A 23703-nucleotide genomic window follows, 5' to 3' on the forward strand; every position below is an offset into this window, starting at 1 on the left:
GATCTCGGTCTGCTCATGAGCAGAACTCAAGCCATCCACACCACACCAAGAACTCGCAAGAACAGAAAACAATGGCCTTCTCCGAGATGTAGTGGTCTCATCATGTTGCAGTAAACTGGAAGTGCAAGAATCTAATGCGAGAATGGGGTGGATTGCAAGGCAGGGGAAGTCATCCCCAAGGAATCAGGTGGCTTAGGGTGCTAAGCAAGACATGAAGGGAACAGGATCAAGGAAACAAGGGCGGGCGTGATGAGCATGGCAGCTTCGTCTCTTCTTCTTTCTTGCTCGCTTCTGCAAGCAAACAACGTGAAGCATTCTTTCAGCTTGTTTTTTGTTCATAGAAAGAATCGTGTGTACATGTCCTATCCACAGATCCAAAAATGCGATTCAACAACCAATCTTTCATGCTATATTTTTGTTTCTTGAGGCAAACAAAACAATCATGGTATAATTTGCTGTGTTCCGATGTGCTCGCTCGTTCAGTTGCTTAGCATTTGGAGCAGCAAGTCGTTCCAGAGATCAATAGGTCCCGGCAAGCACCAGTGCACGCAGTCGTTGTGCAGCTGCACGCGCTGCTCCGGGCGATGCCCGTAGACGTCGGGGTGGCCGTCCGGCCTCATCAGCATGGCCGCCGTCGCGTCCATCATCTTCAGCTGCAGTCCTCTCCGCTCCCACTCCCTCCTCGCCCGCTCGAACTCCTTTACCTGCGCCCGGTACATCTCCAGCTCCACCGCCTCCAGCCTCGTCTCCTCGCGCCGCGCCGGCCGGGTCCGGTTGCAGCTCCCTCCCTGGTCCCATTTGCCGTTCTCGAAGTGCGACGGCGACACCGTCCGCAGCACCGTCACGCCTCTGAACCCGCGCAACTTCCCGATGGCCTTGAACGCCGAGCGGAAGGCCGCTCGGTTGACCGAGTACAGCGACACCCTGGTGAGGTTGGGCGACTGGGCACAATAGTTGCACCCGAACGGCTGCCGCTTCTTGAAATAGATGGACGGCCGCGTGAACCAGGTGCCGGAGGAGATGATGACGATATCCACCGCCTGGACGCGAGCCGCCCAGTTGTCGTCCACCTCGTCGAGGTAGATGTTCCAGAGATTATCGACTCCGCCGGCCTCACCGCCCTTGATCAAGAACGGAGACCAGAAGATGGAGACGGTGAAGTTGTAGTCGCTGTAGAACAAGCGCCTGTTCTCGTCTCTGGTGTTCGATATGTCGTCCGGATACGCCACCTGCCATGTACAGCTGAGCTAATCAACTGATGAATGGAAGAAGAAGAAGAAGAAGAAGAAGTGATGCTGAAGTCTCACGAACATATGAATCCAAGACTCATTTCAACCTTCTCACAGTACTCTCATTGTTATGGACCAATATAAACAATTGCATCATCTGAAAAAGTGGTAATAATGGATTACTAGTCAATAAATCCCTTAATTGGAGGAAGATAGCGGAGATCAGAGGAGCCACTTGCTCAACGCACTCCATGGGAATCCAGTCGTATGACAGCTTCCAACTCTCTTCTTTTGTTCTTTCTTTAATGTTTTGGGTGGCCGAAACAAGAACTATTACACCAACCACACGCAATAGCAACACCGAAAGGCTAAATCCCATAGCTGCAGACTTTTCTGCATCCATTTGTGGCAGGACAAAGTAGTTCTGAACGAGAGAAACATGGCAAGTCGTGGGGGAGAGGAGAAGGAAGCGTTTAGTGATTGATTGGTTTCCATGGTGGGGTTCTCAGATGGGAATTGCATGTGAATCTGTCGGTCAGATGGGGATAGAACTTGCGCGTTCTTTGGCTCTCGCGAATCACGTTGATGCAGGAAGAAGGAAACTAAAAGAAGTCAAGCGTTGATTGATAGTATGCATTGAAATGCTGGCAATCTAAGTTCTCACTTTCAATGCTGACAACGACAATCTAACACCTCAGCCAATTGAATCACCATCAACAAGTCTAGAATTACTGATTGGTGATCGATCTAGCGAGCAATCTAATTCATCCAAGATAAAGAAAAGAAATGATGATCAGCGAGATGCTTACCCCGGACAAGAGGCATAGTAGGGACTGCATGTGGTTCCTGGCCAAGGAGTCGCCCACGAAGGCCATGGACTTGCCCCTCGCGAGCTCGAGGAAGCGGTGCGGGTCGAAGCGCGGCAGCTCGCAGCCCTCCGGCTTCCACCTCCACTGCAGGAACTCCCTGTCCGGCCTCCCAAACCTCATGCAATTCTGGTGGTCCTGGATCATGGTACAGGTGACGTTGGTGTAGTAAGGCCCTTCCGGATCTGGAACCCATTCCCCTCGGAAGATGTCACACTCTGCGGTTGCATTTGCGCCGCTGGTAGAATTAGCACCACCGACACCAGGAGGACCGATGGCGGCGGCGGCGGCGGTGGCGATGGCAGAAGAAGAAGAATTTGCAGAAGCCGAGGAGGAGGAGGAAGGATTAGAACAGGCGTAAAAGCTCAACTGGAAGAGAACATGGCGGTAAGAGAAGTGCAAGAGGGCAAGGAAGGAGAGAATTATTACACACAGAGAGAGCAAGTTAGGGATGGTTTTAAGGTGGTTTTGCCTGTGACAGAAACAACTCATCGCATGAGGCTTCATGGTGGCAGAATTCCGGGGAAGAAGAAGAAGAAGAAGATGGAAAATGACGATGACAAGGAAGAAGAAGTTGGCTTTAAATTAAGAATCGACACCCTTGGAATAGACATGAGTCGGTGACGGCGGCAAGCATGGAACAAAAAGAACTTTCTCCTTCTCTCTTCTTCTCGTTCTCTTTGGATGTACTCATTCCAAGTGTCACTGTTCTTTGGTGGGTTCTTCAACTTAGTGGACTACAATATAATTCTAAGCAAATATGCATCAATTTATAATGTGGACAAAGGCACAATTGTTGACCTTCCCCACCATTTAGCTACTTTCTCATGTGGATGAGCAGAATTGATGAACCTAACCTTATGTGCTCTCTCATCCTAGAGATCACTTGCCCAAATGATATGTATGTGTTCTTCCACATCTGTGACAGCTCCTCTTGTGAAGTAATATCATCTTTTCTTGGGGAGATTTTGCAAGGGTGAAACAAATCACTGTGGGTGATGACAAGAAATCATTTTTAGATTCTTAATGTGATTCTCATTTATATCTTTTACTAATTATGATACACAGCTGTCAAATAAGTTTCCATAATTATTAACTCTACAAATGTCAGCAACTAATGGTGAGGGCCATCAAATAATACTAATAATTAGCAAAGATGGCCCTCTTTTCCTTATTTCTTCATATATATCTTTTTGCTTGCTTATATATATGTATATATATATGTAGGATATTAAGGCCTACATTTCACTCTTGATGATTCACCTAAGTAATAAATTCCATTAGAATGAGATGGGGAATAAGGAATATGTGGTCCAATATCATGAGGCCGATTCAATTCCATTTGTTTTTGAGCCAAGAATATTCAGTAATCCTACATTAACTTGGGCACTTTGTTCTTTTAATTTTCTTTTCTCCTTAGGTGATGATAGTGACATAATGAATGATATTCTATATATTGTGAGTCACTTTAATGTGAGAACATCAGCAAAGATTCAATTATAGAGATGGGCCATTTTAGATTTGGTTTATTCTTATGGGTAATTGTCATGTGGACCCACTAGTACAAATCTAATTTGGATGGGCTATCTAGTTTTCCATGAATTGGTGGCTTTACATTGACTTCATCGAACATTGGTTTCGATGAAAATTACTAATTTAATATCTGTCATTAATAATTGATTTGGATATCCTAAGTAAATCAAAATAGGTTTTGCTAGTTGTACATTGCATCTAATAATGAATGCTTGAACCAATACACATTGAAGACAGGATTTAGTTGGGCAATTTAAGATTAATGACAATTATTATTATTATTTTTAATGAAAGTTTTAATAAATAAATAAATTTAAATTATCTATAACATTAAAGAGTCATATTAATTTTCTCTTTTTGTTAATTCTAAAATTTGCGAAGTTAATCTATAGTTGAAAATTTGAAAATATTAAGAAAAATGAGAAAGGGATGGTTGAAGAGGGAAGAGGGAAGAGGAGGAGAGAAGAAGAAAAAAGAGACGGTGGAGGAAGATAATGAATGTAGAATACGATATCATGAAGAAAGTGAAGGAACAAGAGAATGTGATGATAGTGATAGAGGAGGAAATGGAGAAAGAGAAGAGAAGAAGTAAGCATACTAAAGCGATAAGTGGGGATAAGTGGGTATGAATGACAGTGATAGGGAGATAAGCAATACGGAATGATAATGGATTATGAATAATCCCTCCCCACTTATCGCTTTAGTATGCGATAATAATATATATATATATATATATATATATATATATATATATATATATATATATATATATATTATGACCATGACGCTACCAACTCCAATTGATCTCATTCTCACAGAGTGATTCAAATTGTAATTCATATTTTTTTTATTTTTTAAAAAATTAATATAGTCGATAAAAACTTTATCCGTTCATTATAAGATTTTTGGTATAAAAAAAATAATTTTCTTTATTTCTGGGTTGAAATCATACCTAAATTGGAGACAACAAAAAAACCTTATTACTATTTACTTCAAGAAATAATAAAAAAATAATACACAATCCCACTTAATGTACTGCATTGCATCACTTTAGAACGCATCAGAACCGGTCATTAGGTGGCCCCCGGAGCCACATCAAAATGAACGGTTCGGATGGTTCCCGACTAAATGGATTCGACCGTTGCATAGGCTGCTTCTGCAACGGTCGGGTCTTTGGGGACGTGATTATAACGGCCGTTATATGCTGCCGATACAGAGTTGGCCACACCTCTCCCCCTTCTCTTCCAAAGGGCAGCAGCCGAAGCGCGTCCAAACAGAAATGGATTCGCTTTGGCCGGTGATAACACCGGCGGCGTCAAAGGTCAGCCCGTTTACTTCCTTCCTAACCCCCTGAGTCATCTCTTTGGTCGCTCGATTCCCCATCGAGCTTTCAAAGATCCAATGGAAGAAGACCATTTTGCACTCTGTTTAGCTTTTCAGATGCTCAACATATCTGCTAACACTAATTAAAAGCATACGTAACTCATAAAGGCTCTTTCACAACACAAACGAGACTGAACCATTACGTGACTTTACACTGAGCAGATCCCAAATGAACTGTAGAAAACACATCTGCAAACGACTCGATCCACACAAGAATGGAATGACAATACCAACAATAAGAAGAAGAAGAAGAAGAAGAACAAATGCAGTGTGCTTATTCCCATATGCACTTAACCTTGTGACTACTGTGTCTGAAGTCGACCATCAAAACCAAGCTCCCATCCATCCTCCTCACGGCAAACCGCTCCACCAACACATAGCAACGAAGGCTCTTCCACCCGCCCTCTCCTCCATACTCCACCATTTTCTCCACCTTCTGCTCTTCGTCCCCAGTCCACCCCCACCTGCTCTGCTCCCACTTCATCCTCTCCCACACCGGAAAGCTCAGCTTCACGGCGCCCCCCCCTGAATCCAAAGGCTTAAACCACACCAATCCATCGACATCATGTGTGTCGTACCGCTTCGCCTCCTTCCCATCCAAGAAAGCAGCCTCTCCTCTAACCACAGCCTTCACCTCCGCCACCTTCTCTGCGCCATGCCGATTCTCGCATGCATACACCTCTTCCCAGAACTGCTCCAGAGTGACCTCGTAGAACGCAGAGTGCTTCACCTGGTCGCGCAGGTCCATTTCTTCCTTCACGAACACGAATGGCGTGTACCATCTTCCCACCACCACACCTGCAGCGTGCAGCTCCGGCAGGCGTGAGCGGAGGGCTTCGTCGAGCCCCGCGGCCACCCCTAAGGCGTACTCCTCGTGCTCAACCTGATGAAGCCTCCAGTATTCTTTCCTCAGGATGGAAGGAGGAATCGCATCTGAGGCAACAGGCCTGGCCGTGAAACGTCCCTTGCAGCACACGATTTCCATTTGTTGGTAGACGTCTCTGTGGTCGAACTCTTGGGGCTTTACGTCGTTGATGCACTGACAAACGCAGCATGATGTCATGTCCTCCTCTTTCGAGCATGTATATGCCTTCCTGCAAACACCCCCTAAATGAACTCAAAGAGAAGAGATGAATTCGTATACAAAAAGGTAGTGAGATTCAAATACCCTTTATGTTTCCCCTTGGCGGTGATTACGTAGTACCGATTGGTGGACAGGGGCTGGTTGGGGACAGGGATGAAGAGGGCGGCGGTGCTGTATGTGTCAGTCGTCTCGCCACGCTGCTCGGAGTAAGAGAGGGTGAGAATCTTGTTCTGGGGGAAGGGAAGCTGCTGGATGCGGTCAGGATCGCACTTGCATGCTCCCCAGCAGCATGTCGACGCAGGCTGAAGCTCTTCGTCCTGGAGGAGTAGATAGCCTGAGCCTGGCCCTTCCAGCGGTGGCTGATGAACAGCGCCGGCGGCGTTCTTGAAGGTAGACAGTGGCCTTGTAACATACATCTCTCTCTCTCTCTCTCTCTCTCTCTAAGCCGTGATCTACAAGCTTCGAGGAGTCAGCTTGCTTCTTGTAATGGAAGAGCGAAGTCGAGATCGAGGGTGGGTGAATGGACGGCTCGGGAAGATTCTCGACGCACTCAGAAAAAGCTTGCTTGGGGAGGAGCCATTGGGTTGATGGATAGCGCTGGCGATCAAACGGTCGAAGGCTGGAAGTATACTGCAACGTTCTCTGACAAGGTCAAACTTTTCCGATACAAGTCGCTGTTTTCGCCACGTGTCGATGGGTCCAAGCTTCCACGTTTCCATGGATACAAAACGCTGGAAGTGTATGCCTCCACTCAAGTCACGACTTTAGAATACTGATGTAATATCCTTCACAAGTATTTTAATTGTACTATTTGAGAACTCATTAGCAAGTGTAATTAATAATTAAGAATTAGTTTTTAATGAATATTAATAAGAAGCGACAAATATTTAATTAAATATATGTTATATTAAAATTTGAAGGGACATTACACCGAGTGGATAAGCTTTGAATTGTGGATAAAGGCGAGGACATGTCCACAGCCAAGTCTGCAGTGAGCGATCCACAAGAAATCATGAAGAAAGACCCACGTAACAGAGAAAGAAAACAAAACGAAGATGCATACTTAACGAGAAAGCAAAGAACACCACTTTCCTACGTAACCTTTCCAAAGGAATACGCTGCTTTTTTGACTTGGCTTTGACCTGACGCGCGAGGAACACAAATTTTACATACATGAATATGATATACAATTACATATATATATATATATATATATATATATATATATATATATATATATATATATATATATAATTCGAGGAAAATACATAATTCATACTTTCGTTTGGTCGATCATTCTCATAATTAGTGTTGGCGCTGTTGTAGTCCTTATCTTCGTTTTGGCATCAGTGATGTGACCTCTTCAATGATTATTGGGTCATGAGGTTCGTGGCCTGAGTTGGGCTCCAAGTCGTGGCTCGAATCACCCGAACCTGCTTTATGAGGGCTGAGAATGATTGGGGTTTGCTCGTGCCGTATTGACGGTGCTATGTAGTTTGACGGAATACTTATCTGACAAGTGTGAGGTGCGAACATTAAAGCTTGCATGGTGATGGTGGTACGAACATTAAAGCATACATGAAGCTAGAGCTTGTACACATCGACGTAAGGCATTTCAACGGAACCAACCCAAACGCTTCCGCTCTCTTCCGCCACTTCGCTCACAGAAGCCAATTCCTCTCCGTCCAACGCCTCCACCAGCTTCCCCTCCGCGCTCAGTCTCATCGCCACCGGGTGCTCCGCCGCTGCCTCCGCCTTGGGGGCACCGTTGAGGTCGATCTTCTCGCCGTTCAGCGCCACCCAGTACTCACCCCCCGGCGTCCTCCGGATGTTGTCAGGGTATCTCGGGAGCTCCGCGAACACCTCCGTGGTGGCCGCCTTGGGGCCGCGAAGCCAGTACTTGATGACCCTGCAAGTCCCCGTCTCCGCAAAGAGGAGGAAGCTTCCGTCGCCGCTTAACGCGACTCCGTTGGGGAAGCGGAGGCCCCGCCGCAGCACCGTCGCCTTTCTTGTTCTCGGATCGTACTTCATCAGTCGTCCGGTCGAGTCGCCGGTCACGACGGCCAATATGTAATCCCTGCACACAAAAAAAGACGTGCATTTGGAATTCAAATGGCAGCTTCTTCAGATTGAAACAAGACTTTCACTCTCGTGGGGCATGCATTAATCATGGAAAAGCTGGAAATTGCAGGTATAGTTAGAGTGATCAGGCTAAGGATTAATCGTCATATATATGTTACGTTGTTTGTGTGGTTCCGAGAGGCTGCAGGGGCGTTGGACTTACTGCCTCTGGTACTGCGTGCTGCTATCAGTGAAGTACACCACCCCGGTCTTCTGGTCTACGTCCACGCCGTTGGTGAAGTTGAAGGGCACTCCTTCGGCGCTCGCGGCGAGCAGCTCCGCCGCTCCTCCCGTCGGTCCGACGGCCAGCAGGCCGAAGTAGGCGTCGGCGACGTAGAGAACCCCGGTTGCGTGGTGGAACTGCAACCCTAATGGCCTCCCGCACACCCTCTCCATCGAGACGTCGGAACCCTCGCATTCCCTCCTCCTGCATGCGTCACCAAGACGCACTCAGGCATGTCACAAGCACGTGTAATATCCAGCATCATGTCATCGTAAGTGAAGGTTCACCTGTTTGCAGCATTGACGGCGTACCCAGTCCAGCCGCGGCCTTTGTCTTGCCACATGAGGATGCGGCCGCCGGAGACTCCGGTGTAGGGGCCGCGGCCGTGGCGGTCGAAGGCCAGGCTCTCGGGCCCGACCACCGTCCTTAAAGCAAGCCTCTCCAACCCTTCAAGCCTGTTCATGGCTATCTCCTTGTAACAAGCGGTGCAAGAAAGGATCGCCATGAGGACAACGAAGAGGAGAGCCAGTCTCATGGTGGCCGTGGAAAGGTTCGGAATCCAGAAGCGTTTGAGGCGCCGTAGGAAGAGTTTTAGGATGCATTTATAGGAACTAGTAAGAAATACAGGTTGAAGCTAATCCAAATACTTTTAATCATCGGTTGGGGGTTGAAGAAAGCTCTTCTCTTAATCATCGATCCTGAGATTTACCATACCAGTGGAGTCCTTGATTTGACGAGAGGGTTTTAAGGTTCTGGGAAACGCATCAGCAACGTCAGTGACCCATTGTCTTCTCCTCAAGTCATGGCGACCTTCAAGGAGCATGTTCACGGAGCAGCACCGACGCCATCTGCTCCTCACATGAATGCCTGAGGATATGGAACTGACTACTTCCTAACATGGGCACAGCCATTACTCGCATTCAAAGACTGGAAATGTCACCCAAGCTTTTGTAAGACAGTAGTGAACCAAATGTTTGACAGAGCTGGTAGCTGCCATGTCCGCTTGCTGATAGCTGCAGGTCATCTAACTGTTCCAGTCGATATACTGTGAGTCGACACGCTCTCTCTCTCTCTCTCATCTTTAGCTGTAGACAAAGCCAAGTGATTCTGTTTAATTAGCTGTTTAATTAGACTAACCACCAAAATGGATGAGGTGAAGAAGGAGAAGTAATAGCACATCCATGCACGAGGACCACTAGATCTATGATGTATCTATCAGCGGCATGAGTTAACATATATCGATTGTCATCAAATTTAATATACGAAACAATTCTTTTAATAGTTAGTTGAAAGAATTGATTATTCATGTGCAAGAAGTTGAAAGAATTGATTATTCATACGAAACCTTTCATCTTTGAAGTCAAATTAGCTAAGATTCATATGCATCAAACTTGATATCTATTCTATCCTAAACCTTAACACTTTTTATATTATGGATCAAATCCTATATATATAATGTGATCTTGATTTATAATTTTTGTTTATTTCATACCCATTAGAATGATAGTAAAAGTTGTTTACCGTATGCATTAGCAAAAATGAGGGAGGAGATGAAGAAGGACCCTTTGAAACATGGAAATTAAGGCTGTGGGCACAGGCTAAATAGAGCTGCAGACTTGTCGGCAGTTGGGAGTGAAGAGGGTGGTGATATTAATTAATTATTAATGCAAATTATTAATGTTTTCTTCCAATCAAATGACCATATTATACATAAATATTAATTAATTAATTAACAAGACATATATGCATGATGTTGATCCATTTCCTGACTGCCAACTAATCTAAAGGAGCTGCAACTTAATAAGCATCCCAACAGGAGCTGCAGGCTCATTCATGATGCAGCTTCCTACTTGGAGAAGTCAACTCAGTGATTGTTGTGTCAAATCTAATATGACTATCACAGATTAATAATTGTATGACAAATAATTTTCATCACATGCCATGGTCTGCTGTCGAGAATATTTTCTGAAATATTCACAATTCAAAAACTATATCCAAATTTTTGCCTATAATCTTTTGTACAGACACAAGTTTTGTTGGAGATAAATAATATTTAATACAACATCACCATTACGAGACTAATATTTTAAATATAAATATATTGACAAAATTTTAAGCCTTCAAGCTTGGTTAATAAATCTAGCACACCACCAGATCAGATGAAAAAAATATATCGAATGAGATTATGAATCCTTAATTTTTCGTAAATGGAACTGATACACACTGATGCAATTTTTTAGGCATCAACTAAGCACATCTATATAATTAACATAAGATTGCATCTATACACACTGATGCTATCCAAAATTTTTTAGGCATCAACTAAGTACATCTATATAATTAACATAAGATTGCATCTATACACACTGATGCTATCCAAAATCTCCCATTTACCGTAGACTTGTGGATTGTGTTTGCTAATTTTAGCAAACTCACAAAGGCTGCCCAAGAAGGTGACAGTCATACCTTTGTTAACATAATCACAATACTTCATAAAAAACACTAGTCATATTTCCAAGTAGTTTTACATTCCCAAGCAGCAAAAGTTTTCCTCATCAACGGTACCATATCCCTCCCTGCATGGGGAACTTTATCTGATCTTAAACGAATCAACAACCAGATTGAACTCAGGTGTCTGTAGGATCAATTGAGCTTCGAGTAGGTCCATTTATGTCAAAAACAGACAACCTAGATGATTTGAGATAGAAAGGACCAGGGGAAAAAAAAAAAAAGGGAGCACCACAGTCATCTTGAATAAGCAAAATAGATTCAGACATTGTCTGAACAAAATACCTGGAAATTCTCATCAAATTAATCATAGCAAGGAGATGCTTTCTGATCAAGTGCCTCACCTTCTTATTCAGAGAAATCTTTTGAAGAAGCTCATGTAACAGCTTAGTGCTGACCTTCAGGCTCTTTCTTCTCAAGGTACCTGTGATACAAAGAAGTCAGTATGCAAAGAAACTGAAACAGATCAACCACCATATCATTTTCAATAATCAGAGATCTGCACATGGATCCATATATAAGAATTAGACAGGAAGCAACTTTCACTTGACTGTGAGAATGCTAATATTACCCTTATTGACAAAATGCAGTGACATATTTGTAGCATTTTTATGGCAATGTCACTATCATAGAAGCAGGAAAATGAAATCAATAGTAAAAATACTTTTGAACTTACTGAATGTGCTACTACCAAAGCTGTCACCTGGCTTTTCAAGTGACTTTCCAGGTCAATTTAAATCAGTTCCAAATGTATTGTATTTGATTGCTCATATATCAAAAGAATTGGAAAGCATATCTACAACTGGTTGTACAAAACAAGTTCCAAAACTTAAAAAGACAATATCCTTACCCTTGTGCCTTTGCCCAACGAGATAATTGATAGAGCTGAACTGATTCATTAGAGGCATGGCATGCAAGAAGCAAGTAGTTACGTGGTTTTACCATCCACGCAAATCTCATGAAAAGTGCTGAGTAGACACACATGGCTGCACCACCAATTGAAAATGATTTCAGTTCATTCTACAGCACAAAAGTAAATGCATAGCTATTTCTAACTCAGATCTTTTGAACCTGAAGTCATATTCCTAGATATCATCTCTGGGGGTTTCTGCATGTCTACCAAACCCTAAAAAAGCATCAACCAACATCATAAATCAAGATTGTCACATATCAAGTAACCGAGAACATAAAATAAAAATAAACATAAAAAAATAACATGGATTCCTACTTATATCAGATGAAGTGTGCATCATGATTATTAATGTGTCTAACAAGTTAGTTCAGAAACAAGTCATATATCCCCAACTGGTCTCAAGTTGCTAGAAGAAAACAGCGACAGGTAAGTCAACTTTAGTAGTTGATGGATGTCAAGAAACCGATTGGATGAAGATTGAATAGATTGTATGGCATTTGTATTTGCATAGTTCAACACCTTGAGACTTTGTATAAATCTTTACAAGATTCAATAGGTCTCACTGCAATGCTTTTTAATAAGCATAATCAGTTGAAAAATATCCTTTGATTTGACAACATTTGCTAATATCTTGATGGATGTTAGTAGAGATATTTGCTGAATACTTTCTATGAACATCTTCATTATGACAAAAATGGTAAATACATAGTTTGTTACAAAAATGAAATAATCAGATTAAGAGGCCATCATGATCATCTACACCTAAGTCTTTCAGCTTGTGTAAGATGAAAGCTTCAGAAGAGTGATCCAACTACTCTGGGTACTATTACATGTGGAAAGCAAAATCCTACAAAACTGAGGGTTATCATAGGTAAACAAAGCTCTGAAACCTTAAGAAAATCTGATTATTTAGCCCCTCCTATTCGCACATGGTTGTCTTAGCATGGAGACGAGCATAAACAGTAAACTTGTCTTACATCTGGTTTTTCCTTAAAAGTACACAAGATGACATATGAAAGTGATTCAAATTAGGAGGTAAAATGCATATTTGCTAGAATTAACTTTGGATTAAAATTTCCAAAAGGTAACTTACAAGGAACACTTAAAGACTGGAGAAATCCATTGGATCACTTAGCTCCAAATAAACCAATAGTTTTAGACCAAAATTTATTGCCCATGAACTGCTTGATCTGTGAATACCAAGTAACTTAAGGGGAAGGCAGAACAAAAGATGGTATGGGCGACACTAACTTAATTCGAAAAAAAGAGAGGAGACATGTAGCTTTCAAGAAAATTACTTTTTATTATCTACATCTCATTTCTTAAACTTCACATATAAGAACCTTTCAGGTTTAAACAATAAAATCAAGAGTGTAAGCCTAAGGAGAAAGATACTTGACACTTTTACTCATTTTCTGATATATAAAACACAGTCTGAAAGATGTCATGGAGCAAAAAAATTTTAATATATTAGACAAAGCTAAAGCAGCAAAACACTCTCAGTAAATCAGCAACCTTTCTGAATAAATCATCTCTTGATATATGCTCCTAATCCAATATATGCTCCTAATCCAATATTTACAGAAAACGATATTCTATCCTAAACTAAACATAAACAAAACATCAACGAAACCATACAGCAATAACGAAGCCCCAATTGGCAACTGGTCCCCAAAAATGAGTTGTTTTTGGACCCACAGGGCTGTTCCAAAAAGCTTTAAGGGCTGCCATCAGAAGCACCAATCTCTTCTACCTGCTTTACAATAGCGATCAACATTACAAGGAATCTTAAAATGTGATATTACTCATAAAAATCTCAGTTTAAATATGGTGTGATATAGCAGTTGAATGTGGAAAAAGTATTACTTCACAACAAAAAGTTTAGTTCAAATATATGTTAATGTACTGTGGATACTTTTGAACAATAACTGCTCAAAGTTAATACCAAACTTGAACATCAATATGCATATATAGAGTTCTAGCAATCAGTTATTGTCTGTTTTAAACTGTTTTGCCATAGAAATCTCACTAATTTTAGGTTCGACAACAATTTGATTAAAAGCATCGCCTATAACATCAACCACATAGGTATGAGAGTAAAAGTAGACAACATTCTTCATCATGAGTGGAAAATAGGCCCGGGATTTTCTAGAATGCCACATTATGCTATTAGAAAAAAAAAGATGTGATGAACTATCTATATTAACAAATCAACAGAAATTCCATAAAAGTGACCAATAGCAGATAGCTACATCTTTCACACTATATTAAAAAACAAATCTAAGATTATGCATGATGACAATATCCATCAAAGGCGATTCATCTTTGAAAAGATCATGCAATGTGAATACAGCCTAATCTAACTGTAAGTATCATATTGACTTTACAATGCCTTGAATGTCGCACAGGCCACTTGTTGCAAGGAAATGGTTCCCCACCTCACCAGTTTCAGTCTAATCAGCATCTATATGCAATCAGCAACCATTGATGAATGAGCATAGCTTTGTACATGAGTTAGGAGACTTCGCATGTAGTTATGCATCACTAGATAGCACATAAGCTTAGTGAAGGCAAGCAAAGTCAGAAAAGTTTAGCTCACTGGACCCAGCAAGAAACATATGGGTTAAGATCCATGTTCTACTCTATAAGTTTTTTTTTTTGTTCTTTTTCTCCCCAAGTGATTAGCTCACTGGACCTAGCGACATGCCATATTCTCAAACCCCAGCCTGATTAGCCTAGCAAACACAAAGAACCCAACATGAAAAATATTCCTAAAATTGACTCAAATCATAATGGGAAAAAGAAAAAAAATACAGAACATCAAGATTTCCCCCGTCATATTTTTGAAACCCTAATCCTCATCATATACCAGCCACTAGAAATCGGCAATGATTTATCCTCACCTATCGCCCACATATGACCATGTGCAGAAAAAGCTAGCAATTCACGTTCTTGATTCGCTCTATTGTTCCTTTTTAATCTCAAAGCAAGAAAAAAAATCATATTTTGATGAGATCACCGGCAAATGAACCGAATTCATATAGAACACTTCAACTAACCTCAATCCCAAATATGTTATACAACTCTACCCTTCGGATCGCCAAAACCCAAAGGCCGCATCATCAAGAATTCACCATTATTATAATCGATATAAAATATCCGAATCCAATCACGATCGAGAAACCCTCAAACATTGCCGAGTCATCCGCGTGGAAATAAGTGGGCAGGGAGAGGATGCAACAGCCAACCTCGGAGAAAGCCGGCGACGACAGAAGGTGAGCAGACGTAGCTCCTGACGGCGGCGCGCTGAAGTTGGCGAAGAGAGCCCGACGCCGCTGGAAGAAGAGGTCGGTGAATCCCGAGGGTCGGACGCGGACCGATAGATAACACGTGTTGAGCACGAGCGACGGTTCACGGTCATCCATCCGGTATCCATAGGATCCCCTCCAAGAATCATTGCACCCATCCAATCACTGGCCACAGCATAAATAAACGGTAAGATCCACTGACTAGATGGCATTGGACGGTTAAGATGTGAGCTTGCGCGATCACATTTAAACATATGATTGCAGAGGATCCGACAGACGGCGTTTTCCTTTTTTCCCATTTATTTTAATTATCTAAAAAACAAATAGAATGAGTAGTGGTCTCCAAGCATTGCTATAAGATTATTCTAAATAAAAAGGGGTTTGATTGGGAGAGTAATAATTCTAAATATTAATTGGTATTAGTGCTTTGGGAATGGAAGGTAGACAATTGGCAATATAATATTTTATTGATATGATGGAATCGTAGGAGAACAATCAAACTCACCAAACCACTCTCACCTAACGAGTGAGTATTTTTTTTGTTTTTCCCTTCTCATTTTGACATGATTTTGTAGTTCAAAGGGAGAATTTTTATCACCATCTAACCAAGATAAGTTTGGCAAAAATCAAGAATAATACTTTGAAGTGAGTGTGATGTGATGCAGCCATACATCTATTCGGAACTGAATCAGTAATGTCCAAAGGGAAACATATTGGTCATGCATGTTTTGATTAACTGATTGAGGGGAAAAAGATTCATGCAAGAGCTGAGATATGATTGTTCTTCTTTATATTTTTATCTTTGATTTATTATTTGTGAAAGAGCAGAAAATGTTAGGAAAATCTTTGTTTATCTTAGGAATTTTCTTCCTTTCTAAAGTGTTCAATGGTGATGAGCCTTCAATTTCTCACCAATTGAATGTGTTTTCTAAGACAAGAGTACTGCAGTTTTCCATGTAATAATAAACCATTTCTTTTAATTTTCTTGGACAGTGAAAGAATATATATATATATATATATATATATATATATATTTCCTTGTAATATGACACTTTGATCAATGGATCATTAGCTAAGTTCTCACACCAAATTACAATAATTTGCTATTACACACATGAATTATTTCATCAGCTGCAGTTGCTGTCTTCTCCCTTGGACTGCACTGCAGATCATGTTAATTGGTCGTTCATTCCACTGTTGTCATCCTTCAGCTGCTGTGTGCCACAAACGTGGTGCTGTGCTGCAGCAAGCATCACCAACTTGATCGAGGTGGAGTTGGTCGATGCTTCTGTGCTCAAGTTATCCATTCCCTGTAGACCAGACTGCACAGCGCAGTTGTCTTTGGCTCTCTGTCTCTTCTCGAGTGTCCCATTCAACAGCTCCTCAGAGAACATCCACACTGTTCCTTGTTGGTGTTGGAGGTAATCGTCGCAGATTCTTCGGCTCTGAGCTATGGTTCCGCTGGTTATCGTACTCTTGAGATTTATGGAGTTTGTATCATATGATTAATGAAGATTGTTTCTTTCGGGACACAAGTCCATTCTGCAAGAATCGAGCTGCTTTCTACTGCAGAAACGGCCACCATAATCTAATATAAATTACATCAAAACAAATATTCCTTCCAATTGAATCCATCAGGAGTTGATCCAAGTAGAACTTAACGTGTCTGAGTGGAACAGCAACTGCTTTCCAGGAAAGCTTATCATTCACTACTTAGTTCTTGTCAGTTTGGTGTTATCAGCAATTAGTGACGCGACTCGCCAGCAATTTTGCTGATTAAACACTACAACACCAACAAATCATCAAGATAGATTAATTTGGGATATTGATTTCTTTTTTCTACTGTTGAGCTCTTGTGCAAGGAATTAACAAACCATACTTGAAATAAACCAAAAGAAACAGAGAGTGGGTGGGTTGCATTCAATCTGTCGAGATTATTGTTGTGATCTTCACAAACATGCCATGAGTGCTGAACTGAGGGACAAACCCACCATGTTGTTTCCATTTATGTGCAATATAACAAAACAAGAAGCCACTAAGCTGACAGAGTACAGCCCACAGTGGGGCACAGTTGAGGACCAGAAACCAGAAGCAGGAGGAGGCAGCAGTGTGGCTTGCTGAGCTTGAATCATCATCTTCTTCCTTCCTTTTAAGAAACATCAATCATGAAGAGTGCATCAGCTAAAGCTCTAGGGACAATGCTCTGAGATCCGACCTTGTATTTATCCATCAAAGTGACATTGTATTTTTGGCTGAAGAAGAAACTGTTGTTGTGTCCCAAATTTCTTTTTCTTTCTGTTCAAAGTGACATTCTTCACAAGCATTTTTTGTCAGCTTTCATAGTGTTCCCATGGTGAGGTCGTAATGGAAGATGGAGAACTTTTGCCTTTGAAGGATTGCTTTTCCTCTTCTTTGTGATTCCTCTCACTGTGATTGATAACATGGTGAAGGCTCATAAGAGGAAGAAAGCTTTGTTGGGATAATAGAATAGCAAAAAGCACCATGGAAACATGCTTGTGTACTGCAACTTGCAAGCATTACTACTCTGCTGCAGGCCCTTACTTCAGTATTTTATAGGTAGAACAAAGAAAGAAGAACCCACAAAGATCTGTACCAAACAAAAGAACAAAAAGGAAAGTGGAATTCTCTCTCAGTTTTTATCCCCTCCATCGTTCTCTCATTTGTTGGCTGATGGTAGAAATAGAAACATAGCTGAGGCCCTACATAGTGCATGACCTCATGCTGTAGAACATAAAGTTCATTGGTTTTGGGATCTCCTTTAATTCACCAACCAATCCATCAAACAAGACTAAACTCAGAGAGATTCTGACATGTCAATTTCCTGACAAAAACCACTTTAGAACAAGAGGTTTCTGTGAGCTGAACTGAAATGATGCAGTCAGTGGAACCATAATTTATGCCCTGGTTAATAAAATACAGTGCTGATTTATGCTTTTTTGTGGGATGCATCAAGTACCATGTTCCCAGCTTCCCAGGTGAACTGCATTGCTTCTCATAGGGTTATATATTGCTTCTGTTCATGTGTCATCTTGGATCCTGCTTTCAGTAATCCCAAAGCTGCCATCTAGATCCAATGGCGCAGCACGATCCATCTATTTTTGTCTTTGGGCAGTGACAGCTCCATGGAAAGGTACTGAACGAGGTTGCCATGACCATCTTAACCATTGCAATCTTTTGTCCTCTTGTCGACTCTTGGACCTTTATCTTCTGCTGGAGGTCCCTCGTGGTACACATACATTATTGTTCTTAGGATTACACCATAAGCCTCTCTGTAAGACTTGGTATTATGTTGCTTTAAGCAAACAGTCTTCGAGATGGTTCACTAGTATCTGTCAAGAGGATCTATCTCTGCATGTTAGTGCCATTGTTCGACTAGTTCATGAGATGAGACATGTCAGCAAGAACTGTTTTCTCCCATCGTTTAATCTCTCTCACAGAATTTGAATTCTCCTCCCACACACTTCCCAAGCAAATGTCTCAACTGCTCTACCATGGAATTTTCTCTTTATGGGAGTCATTCAACCAAGTATCTCACTCCTTCCTATAAAGCTTGGATTTTCTTATATTTTATGCCCATTTCCTTGTTCTAGCATCCTACCATCATAAGGTGGCGGTGGCAGGCATGTGTGTTTCTTTCCCTTCTTTTCTGTCTCCTCTACTTACTTCCGACAGGAGGGAGAGGGCATGGCTAAAGCTGCAAGCTTCTTCCAAGCCATGACCAGACTGGTTCCAGAAGAGAAGGTGGGTAAGAGAAGAGCACATTAATGATTCGATTAGGGATGTGTTTCATCATGGGAAGCTTCCTTTCGGAGCCTGGTGATTCAATGAGAGCAAAGAAGTCGTGCGAATATGAGCTGTTTGCTTTGGTTTTCCTCTTCTCTTGGGTTTCTGCTGCTGGTGTTCTCTCCCCTAAAGGTGTCAATTATGAAGGTAAGTTGCGCATCTTTTATGGCTTAAACTCTCGTTTATTTTCTGCAAAGAGGAGATCTGTGATGTGGTTTTCTTGGAGTTTAATCTTTCAGTTCAAGCTTTAATGGGTATAAAGGCCTCTCTGAAGGATCCCCATAGTGTTCTTGAGAACTGGGATCAGGACTCCGTGGATCCATGCAGCTGGACCATGGTTACTTGTTCACCTGAGAATCTAGTCATTGGCCTGTGAGTGCCATTTGATCTTTCTTCTTCCCTTCCTGCTCTGCTTTTTCTGTGTGTGGAAGAGCAGTCTCTGAAGTCTCTGCTTCATCTTCTCAGAGGAACTCCAAGCCAAAATTTATCTGGCACACTCTCTCCAAGCATCGGCAATCTGACAAACCTGCAGATCATGTGAGTACTCAATTACAGATAGCAATTGGATATTGGTGAAACTTCTCCCTCATTTATGATTTAGATAATGGTCCTTTTATAGTCTCCTCCAGAACAACAACATATCAGGACCCATCCCACAAGAGATTGCGAGGCTCTCAAATCTCAAGACCCTTGACCTCTCCAACAACTATTTCAATGGTGAAATCCCTACCTCCATCAGCTACCTGAGTAGCCTTCAGTACCTGTAAGTGCAAAGTGCTAGAATCTCTTTCGCATCTAATTGTCTGCAACACCAAATCTTTATCTTTAGCTTGATGATCTTTGTCTAATGAAACCAGGAGGCTCAACAACAATAGTTTGTCTGGAGCAGTTCCTCTGTCTTTGACCAACCTGACACAGCTTGCATTCCTGTAAGTCACATGACTTGTGTAGTATGCTGATTCATTCATCTTCCAGGAACTGTGTAGCTGAGAGCAATGTGGTGCATGAATCAGGGACTTGTCTTACAATAACTTGAGTGGTCCTATTCCAAGTTTTGCATCTAAGACATTCAAGTAAGATTCTTGGCAACTCCCTTGTGTTACATCAACTTTGTTTTCTTTAACATATGGTACACTGTTCCATTGTGATTGACCAAATCAAATAGTTCTATGTGGTCAGGACTGAAATACTAGCTTCTTTTCTTGCACAGTATCCTGAAATCCTGCTTTCGCAATGAGTCTGTCGGGATATAGTTATTGCCAGTCTAACGAGTTTATCGATGTATCTATGCTAATATTGGTCAGAGCAACGTAAAAAGCTCAACACTTCTCCACCAAGATTGTTTTCTGAAATTGTTTCTTGATTCATTGTGCAGCATCGTTGGAAATCCTTTAATCTGCGCTACTGGTACAGAGAAAGAGTGCTTAGGGATGATGCCGATGCCGATTTCCTACAACTTGAGTAATTCAGAGAGTAATTACATGTCTAGTTGATATCTTCTTTGCTGTCTTAGATAATATTCTAGCATAAATCTATTAGGAGTGGTATCTTGCGCCCGGGTTTTGTCCCTTTTGAATGCATGAAAAATCAATACGCAAAATGATAATTGAATTTGTGCAAACAATGTGTAATTGTTAGAAATCTGGTGAGTTTAGGGAATGAATCATATGATTGTTGAGAGAAGACAATTCCAGAGCCTGAGTAGCATGGTAACAACTTGTTCTTCTACATTCATTTTGCGCTTTCCTCTGTCTACCGGCACACAAATATGCTCAAATGTACACATGCAAAAGCCATTCATGTCGAAGTTTATTTTGTTGTCGATCACTTGATTGTTTTGCCATTATATGAAACTCTGTATATCTTCTACCTTCACTAATTCTTCGATCTTGCTTCCAAATCTGACTTCCTTCCATATATCAAAAAGGCACTGCAACCCCAGGAAGACAAAGAAATCACAAAGTAGCTTTGGCTCTCAGCTCCAGCATTGGATTAGCCTGTTTGATAGTTCTTGTTGTTGGACTGCTTCTCTGGCGGAGGCAAAGACGTGTACAACAAATCCTTTTTCAAGTTGATGGTGAGTAACCATGCAAGAACTATGCATTAGCATCTTAATTTCTGCATTGAGTTTACAACAAAGTCATCTCTTCGATTGATTCAGAACGGCACGACGAGGAAGTCTGCCACGGAAATTTGAAGAAGTTTCAGTTTAGGGAGCTGCAGGTTGCGACCGATAACTTCAGCAGCAAGAACATACTAGGCAAAGGTGGCTTTGGAATTGTTTACAGAGGTCATCTAACGGATGGAACTCTGGTGGCCGTCAAAAGGCTCAAGGATGGCAGCACCGCCAGCGGTGACATCCAGTTTCAGAGAGAAGTCGAGATGATAAGCTTGGCCGTGCATCGAAACCTCCTCAGACTATGTGGATTCTGCATGACTGCCTCAGAGAGACTGCTTGTCTATCCATTTATGTCGAATGGAAGTGTTGCTTCCCGATTAAAAGGTGACAATCCGATTTCGGCTTCTCGGTGAAATTAATGGAATTCTCTGAAATTGTGATCCTTTCTACTGATACAAACATCCATTTCTTGTTGTCCTTAGGAAAACCACCACCGGATTGGATTACAAGGAAAAGAATAGCAGTGGGAGCTGCAAGAGGACTGCTCTACCTGCACGAGCAGTGTGATCCAAAGATAATTCACAGAGATGTCAAGGCTGCTAACATTTTGCTGGATGATTACTGCGAGGCTGTAGTTGGAGACTTCGGGCTAGCAAAGCTTTTAGATCACAGGGATTCCCATGTCACCACAGCCGTAAGAGGCACCGTCGGCCACATTGCGCCGGAGTACCTCTCCACAGGCCAGTCTTCCGAGAAAACCGATGTTTTCGGATTCGGAATTCTTCTTCTGGAGCTGATTACCGGCCGAACTGCTTTAGAATTCGGCAAGTCTGTGAATCAGAAAGGCACAATGCTTGACTGGGTAAGAGTGATATATGACTGCCGTCGGTCGTAGTATCAGATGCCATAGCTTGTCAGTGATGTTTTTTGGTCGTCCAGGTGAAGAAGATCCACCAAGAGAAGAAGCTGGAGCTGCTGATGGACAAGAACTTGAAGCACAACTACGACCGAATCGAGCTCGAGGAGATGGTGAAGGTGGCGCTCTTGTGCACGCAGTTCCATCCCCGCCACCGGCCCAAGATGTCGGAGGTGGTGCGGATGCTGGAAGGCGACGGACTCGTGGAAAGATGGGAGGCGTCGCAGAGAGTCGACTCCCAAGGTTTCAAGATGCCGGAGTTGGCCTTTTCCGACCGGTGCTACTCTAATCTGACGGACGACTCCTCCATACTGATCCAAGCAGTTGAGCTCTCTGGACCGAGGTGAGAGAGCTGGAGAAGGTCTTCAGATTGGGTCATGGATATATCACAAAGATAGTCATGTTCTTGGCATGAACCGTCGCCATGGATGGATGGAGGACGAAGCAATTCTTTCTTTGAGATCGTGGAAGGGACTATTCGGTGAGGAAGTGATGGCTATGTTGATGGATTTTGTTGTACATATGCATTAGATTTCGTGTTATTTTCCATTATTTTTTTTTCTTCTGTTTTTATATTAAATATTTTTATGAATTTTGAAGGACATGCATCTTTCAGCATCATTAAATTAGATAAAAAAATTATATATTTAATTAAATTCAGAATACTTAATTTTTTATTGTAATATATTTTTTTAAAAATTATCACCTCATATCATTAATATTAATTATACTCTTATCAATATATGTTATCATTTTAAATAATTATTTTTTATTTTGCTCTTTATCGAAGAGCTACATAGTTATTATGGAATATCCATCTTAACATTTATTATTGTTGAGACTAATGACTTTTGTTATTTTATTGAATATTTGCTAAATAAATAACTGGAAAATATTGGATCATATTTCATATGAGACAGCATTATTTTTCTCTTCCACCAATTAATGACTAAAACTTTGTAGAAAGAGCTTCTCATAATTATCACAATCCAATAGAATCGATTGTCGCATATTTAATTTAAAAATATTTTTAAAACAAATCTATAGTAAAAATATAAAATATTAAAACTAATTTAAAAATAAAAGTTGTATAAAAATGACAATAATAATCAACATTATTTACATAAACATTGGTGATAATTACACTAAATAATATTAATTTTAATTTATTTCTCATGTCAACCCCTTATTAGCGTAAATACCCTTTTAAATAAATAAAATATATATATATGTTAAAGGTTTTTAAGTCATCTTTTTATTACATTACAAAATCGGATCGATTTTATATAATCCGCTCAGATTATCTATTGACTAGTCTGACAATTCATTTTGATTTTTCAAGACATTCAATCTAATAATTGATTCAAATAAGTTACTCGATTTTTCTGATCCGACTAATCGATTCAATTCAATAATCATGGGTTCATTTATCCAATCGGTTCGATCCGGTTCAATAATAATAGCTTGAAGCTATCAAGGGCGACTATCCATTATTTTTAAATCCAACTAGCATTTAAGTTTTACCCCATGTCGTTACTAAAGGTTAATTATATATTATCTCATTTAGTTAGTTATTTTTAATGATTTTTATATTTTAAATAGTTATATTGACATCCATATAATTATAAATATCTAGATCTATTTATTCTAACATAATTAGTTTTACTAACAAAAATATACAGACAAAAGGTAAAAA

The 23703-nt window shown here is 41.1% G+C and overlaps 5 protein-coding genes across 10 annotated transcripts; 1 reads left to right on the forward strand and 4 right to left on the reverse strand.

The window, feature by feature from the left end:
• Positions 1-365: 365 nt before the first annotated feature.
• Positions 366-2870, reverse strand: LOC103977469 (protein trichome birefringence-like 19). Its single transcript, XM_009392987.3, has 2 exons — positions 2039-2870; positions 366-1229 (listed from the first exon to the last, which is right to left on the reverse strand). Exons 1-2 carry the CDS (start codon positions 2600-2602, stop codon positions 480-482), a joined length of 1314 nt encoding a protein of 437 aa, XP_009391262.2. The 5' UTR covers positions 2603-2870; the 3' UTR covers positions 366-479.
• Positions 2871-5085: 2215 nt separating this feature from the next.
• On the reverse strand, positions 5086-6647 carry LOC135632876 (uncharacterized). Its single transcript, XM_065141715.1, has 2 exons — positions 6180-6647; positions 5086-6105 (listed from the first exon to the last, which is right to left on the reverse strand). The coding sequence occupies exons 1-2, from the start codon at positions 6509-6511 to the stop codon at positions 5286-5288; spliced, it is 1152 nt and encodes a 383-aa protein (XP_064997787.1). The 5' UTR covers positions 6512-6647; the 3' UTR covers positions 5086-5285.
• Positions 6648-7617: 970 nt separating this feature from the next.
• On the reverse strand, positions 7618-9030 carry LOC135633392 (protein STRICTOSIDINE SYNTHASE-LIKE 10-like). The gene is made up of 3 exons (XM_065142798.1): positions 8727-9030; positions 8380-8643; positions 7618-8172 (listed from the first exon to the last, which is right to left on the reverse strand). The coding sequence occupies exons 1-3, from the start codon at positions 8972-8974 to the stop codon at positions 7680-7682; spliced, it is 1005 nt and encodes a 334-aa protein (XP_064998870.1). The 5' UTR covers positions 8975-9030; the 3' UTR covers positions 7618-7679.
• A 1793-nt stretch (positions 9031-10823) lies between these two features.
• Positions 10824-15252, reverse strand: LOC135582198 (mitochondrial pyruvate carrier 1). 5 transcript variants are annotated; one of them, XM_065141504.1, is made up of 6 exons: positions 15109-15252; positions 13499-13613; positions 12019-12073; positions 11798-11933; positions 11292-11371; positions 10824-11015 (listed from the first exon to the last, which is right to left on the reverse strand). In XM_065141504.1, exons 2-5 carry the CDS (start codon positions 13589-13591, stop codon positions 11335-11337), a joined length of 321 nt encoding a protein of 106 aa, XP_064997576.1. In that variant the 5' UTR covers positions 13592-13613; positions 15109-15252; the 3' UTR covers positions 10824-11015; positions 11292-11334. The 5 variants fall into 5 exon arrangements, with proteins under 5 accessions (XP_064997576.1, XP_064997575.1, XP_064997574.1 ...); XM_065141503.1 differs by having other exon boundaries at positions 10824-11127; XM_065141502.1 differs by lacking the exon at positions 10824-11015 and having other exon boundaries at positions 11135-11371.
• Positions 15253-18468: 3216 nt separating this feature from the next.
• Positions 18469-22526, forward strand: LOC103977475 (protein NSP-INTERACTING KINASE 1-like). Of its 2 annotated transcripts, none has more exons than XM_009392997.3 (11): positions 18469-19119; positions 19212-19344; positions 19438-19509; positions 19592-19735; positions 19830-19901; positions 19986-20045; positions 20348-20445; positions 20900-21049; positions 21134-21475; positions 21574-21953; positions 22031-22526. In XM_009392997.3, the coding sequence occupies exons 1-11, from the start codon at positions 18954-18956 to the stop codon at positions 22352-22354; spliced, it is 1941 nt and encodes a 646-aa protein (XP_009391272.2). In that variant the 5' UTR covers positions 18469-18953; the 3' UTR covers positions 22355-22526. The 2 variants fall into 2 exon arrangements, with proteins under 2 accessions (XP_009391272.2, XP_009391273.2); XM_009392998.3 differs by having other exon boundaries at positions 20348-20433.
• Positions 22527-23703: the final 1177 nt, after the last annotated feature.

This window comes from Musa acuminata, chromosome BXJ3-3, assembly GCF_036884655.1.
Source record: "Musa acuminata AAA Group cultivar baxijiao chromosome BXJ3-3, Cavendish_Baxijiao_AAA, whole genome shotgun sequence".
Lineage (NCBI taxonomy): Eukaryota > Viridiplantae > Streptophyta > Magnoliopsida > Zingiberales > Musaceae > Musa > Musa acuminata.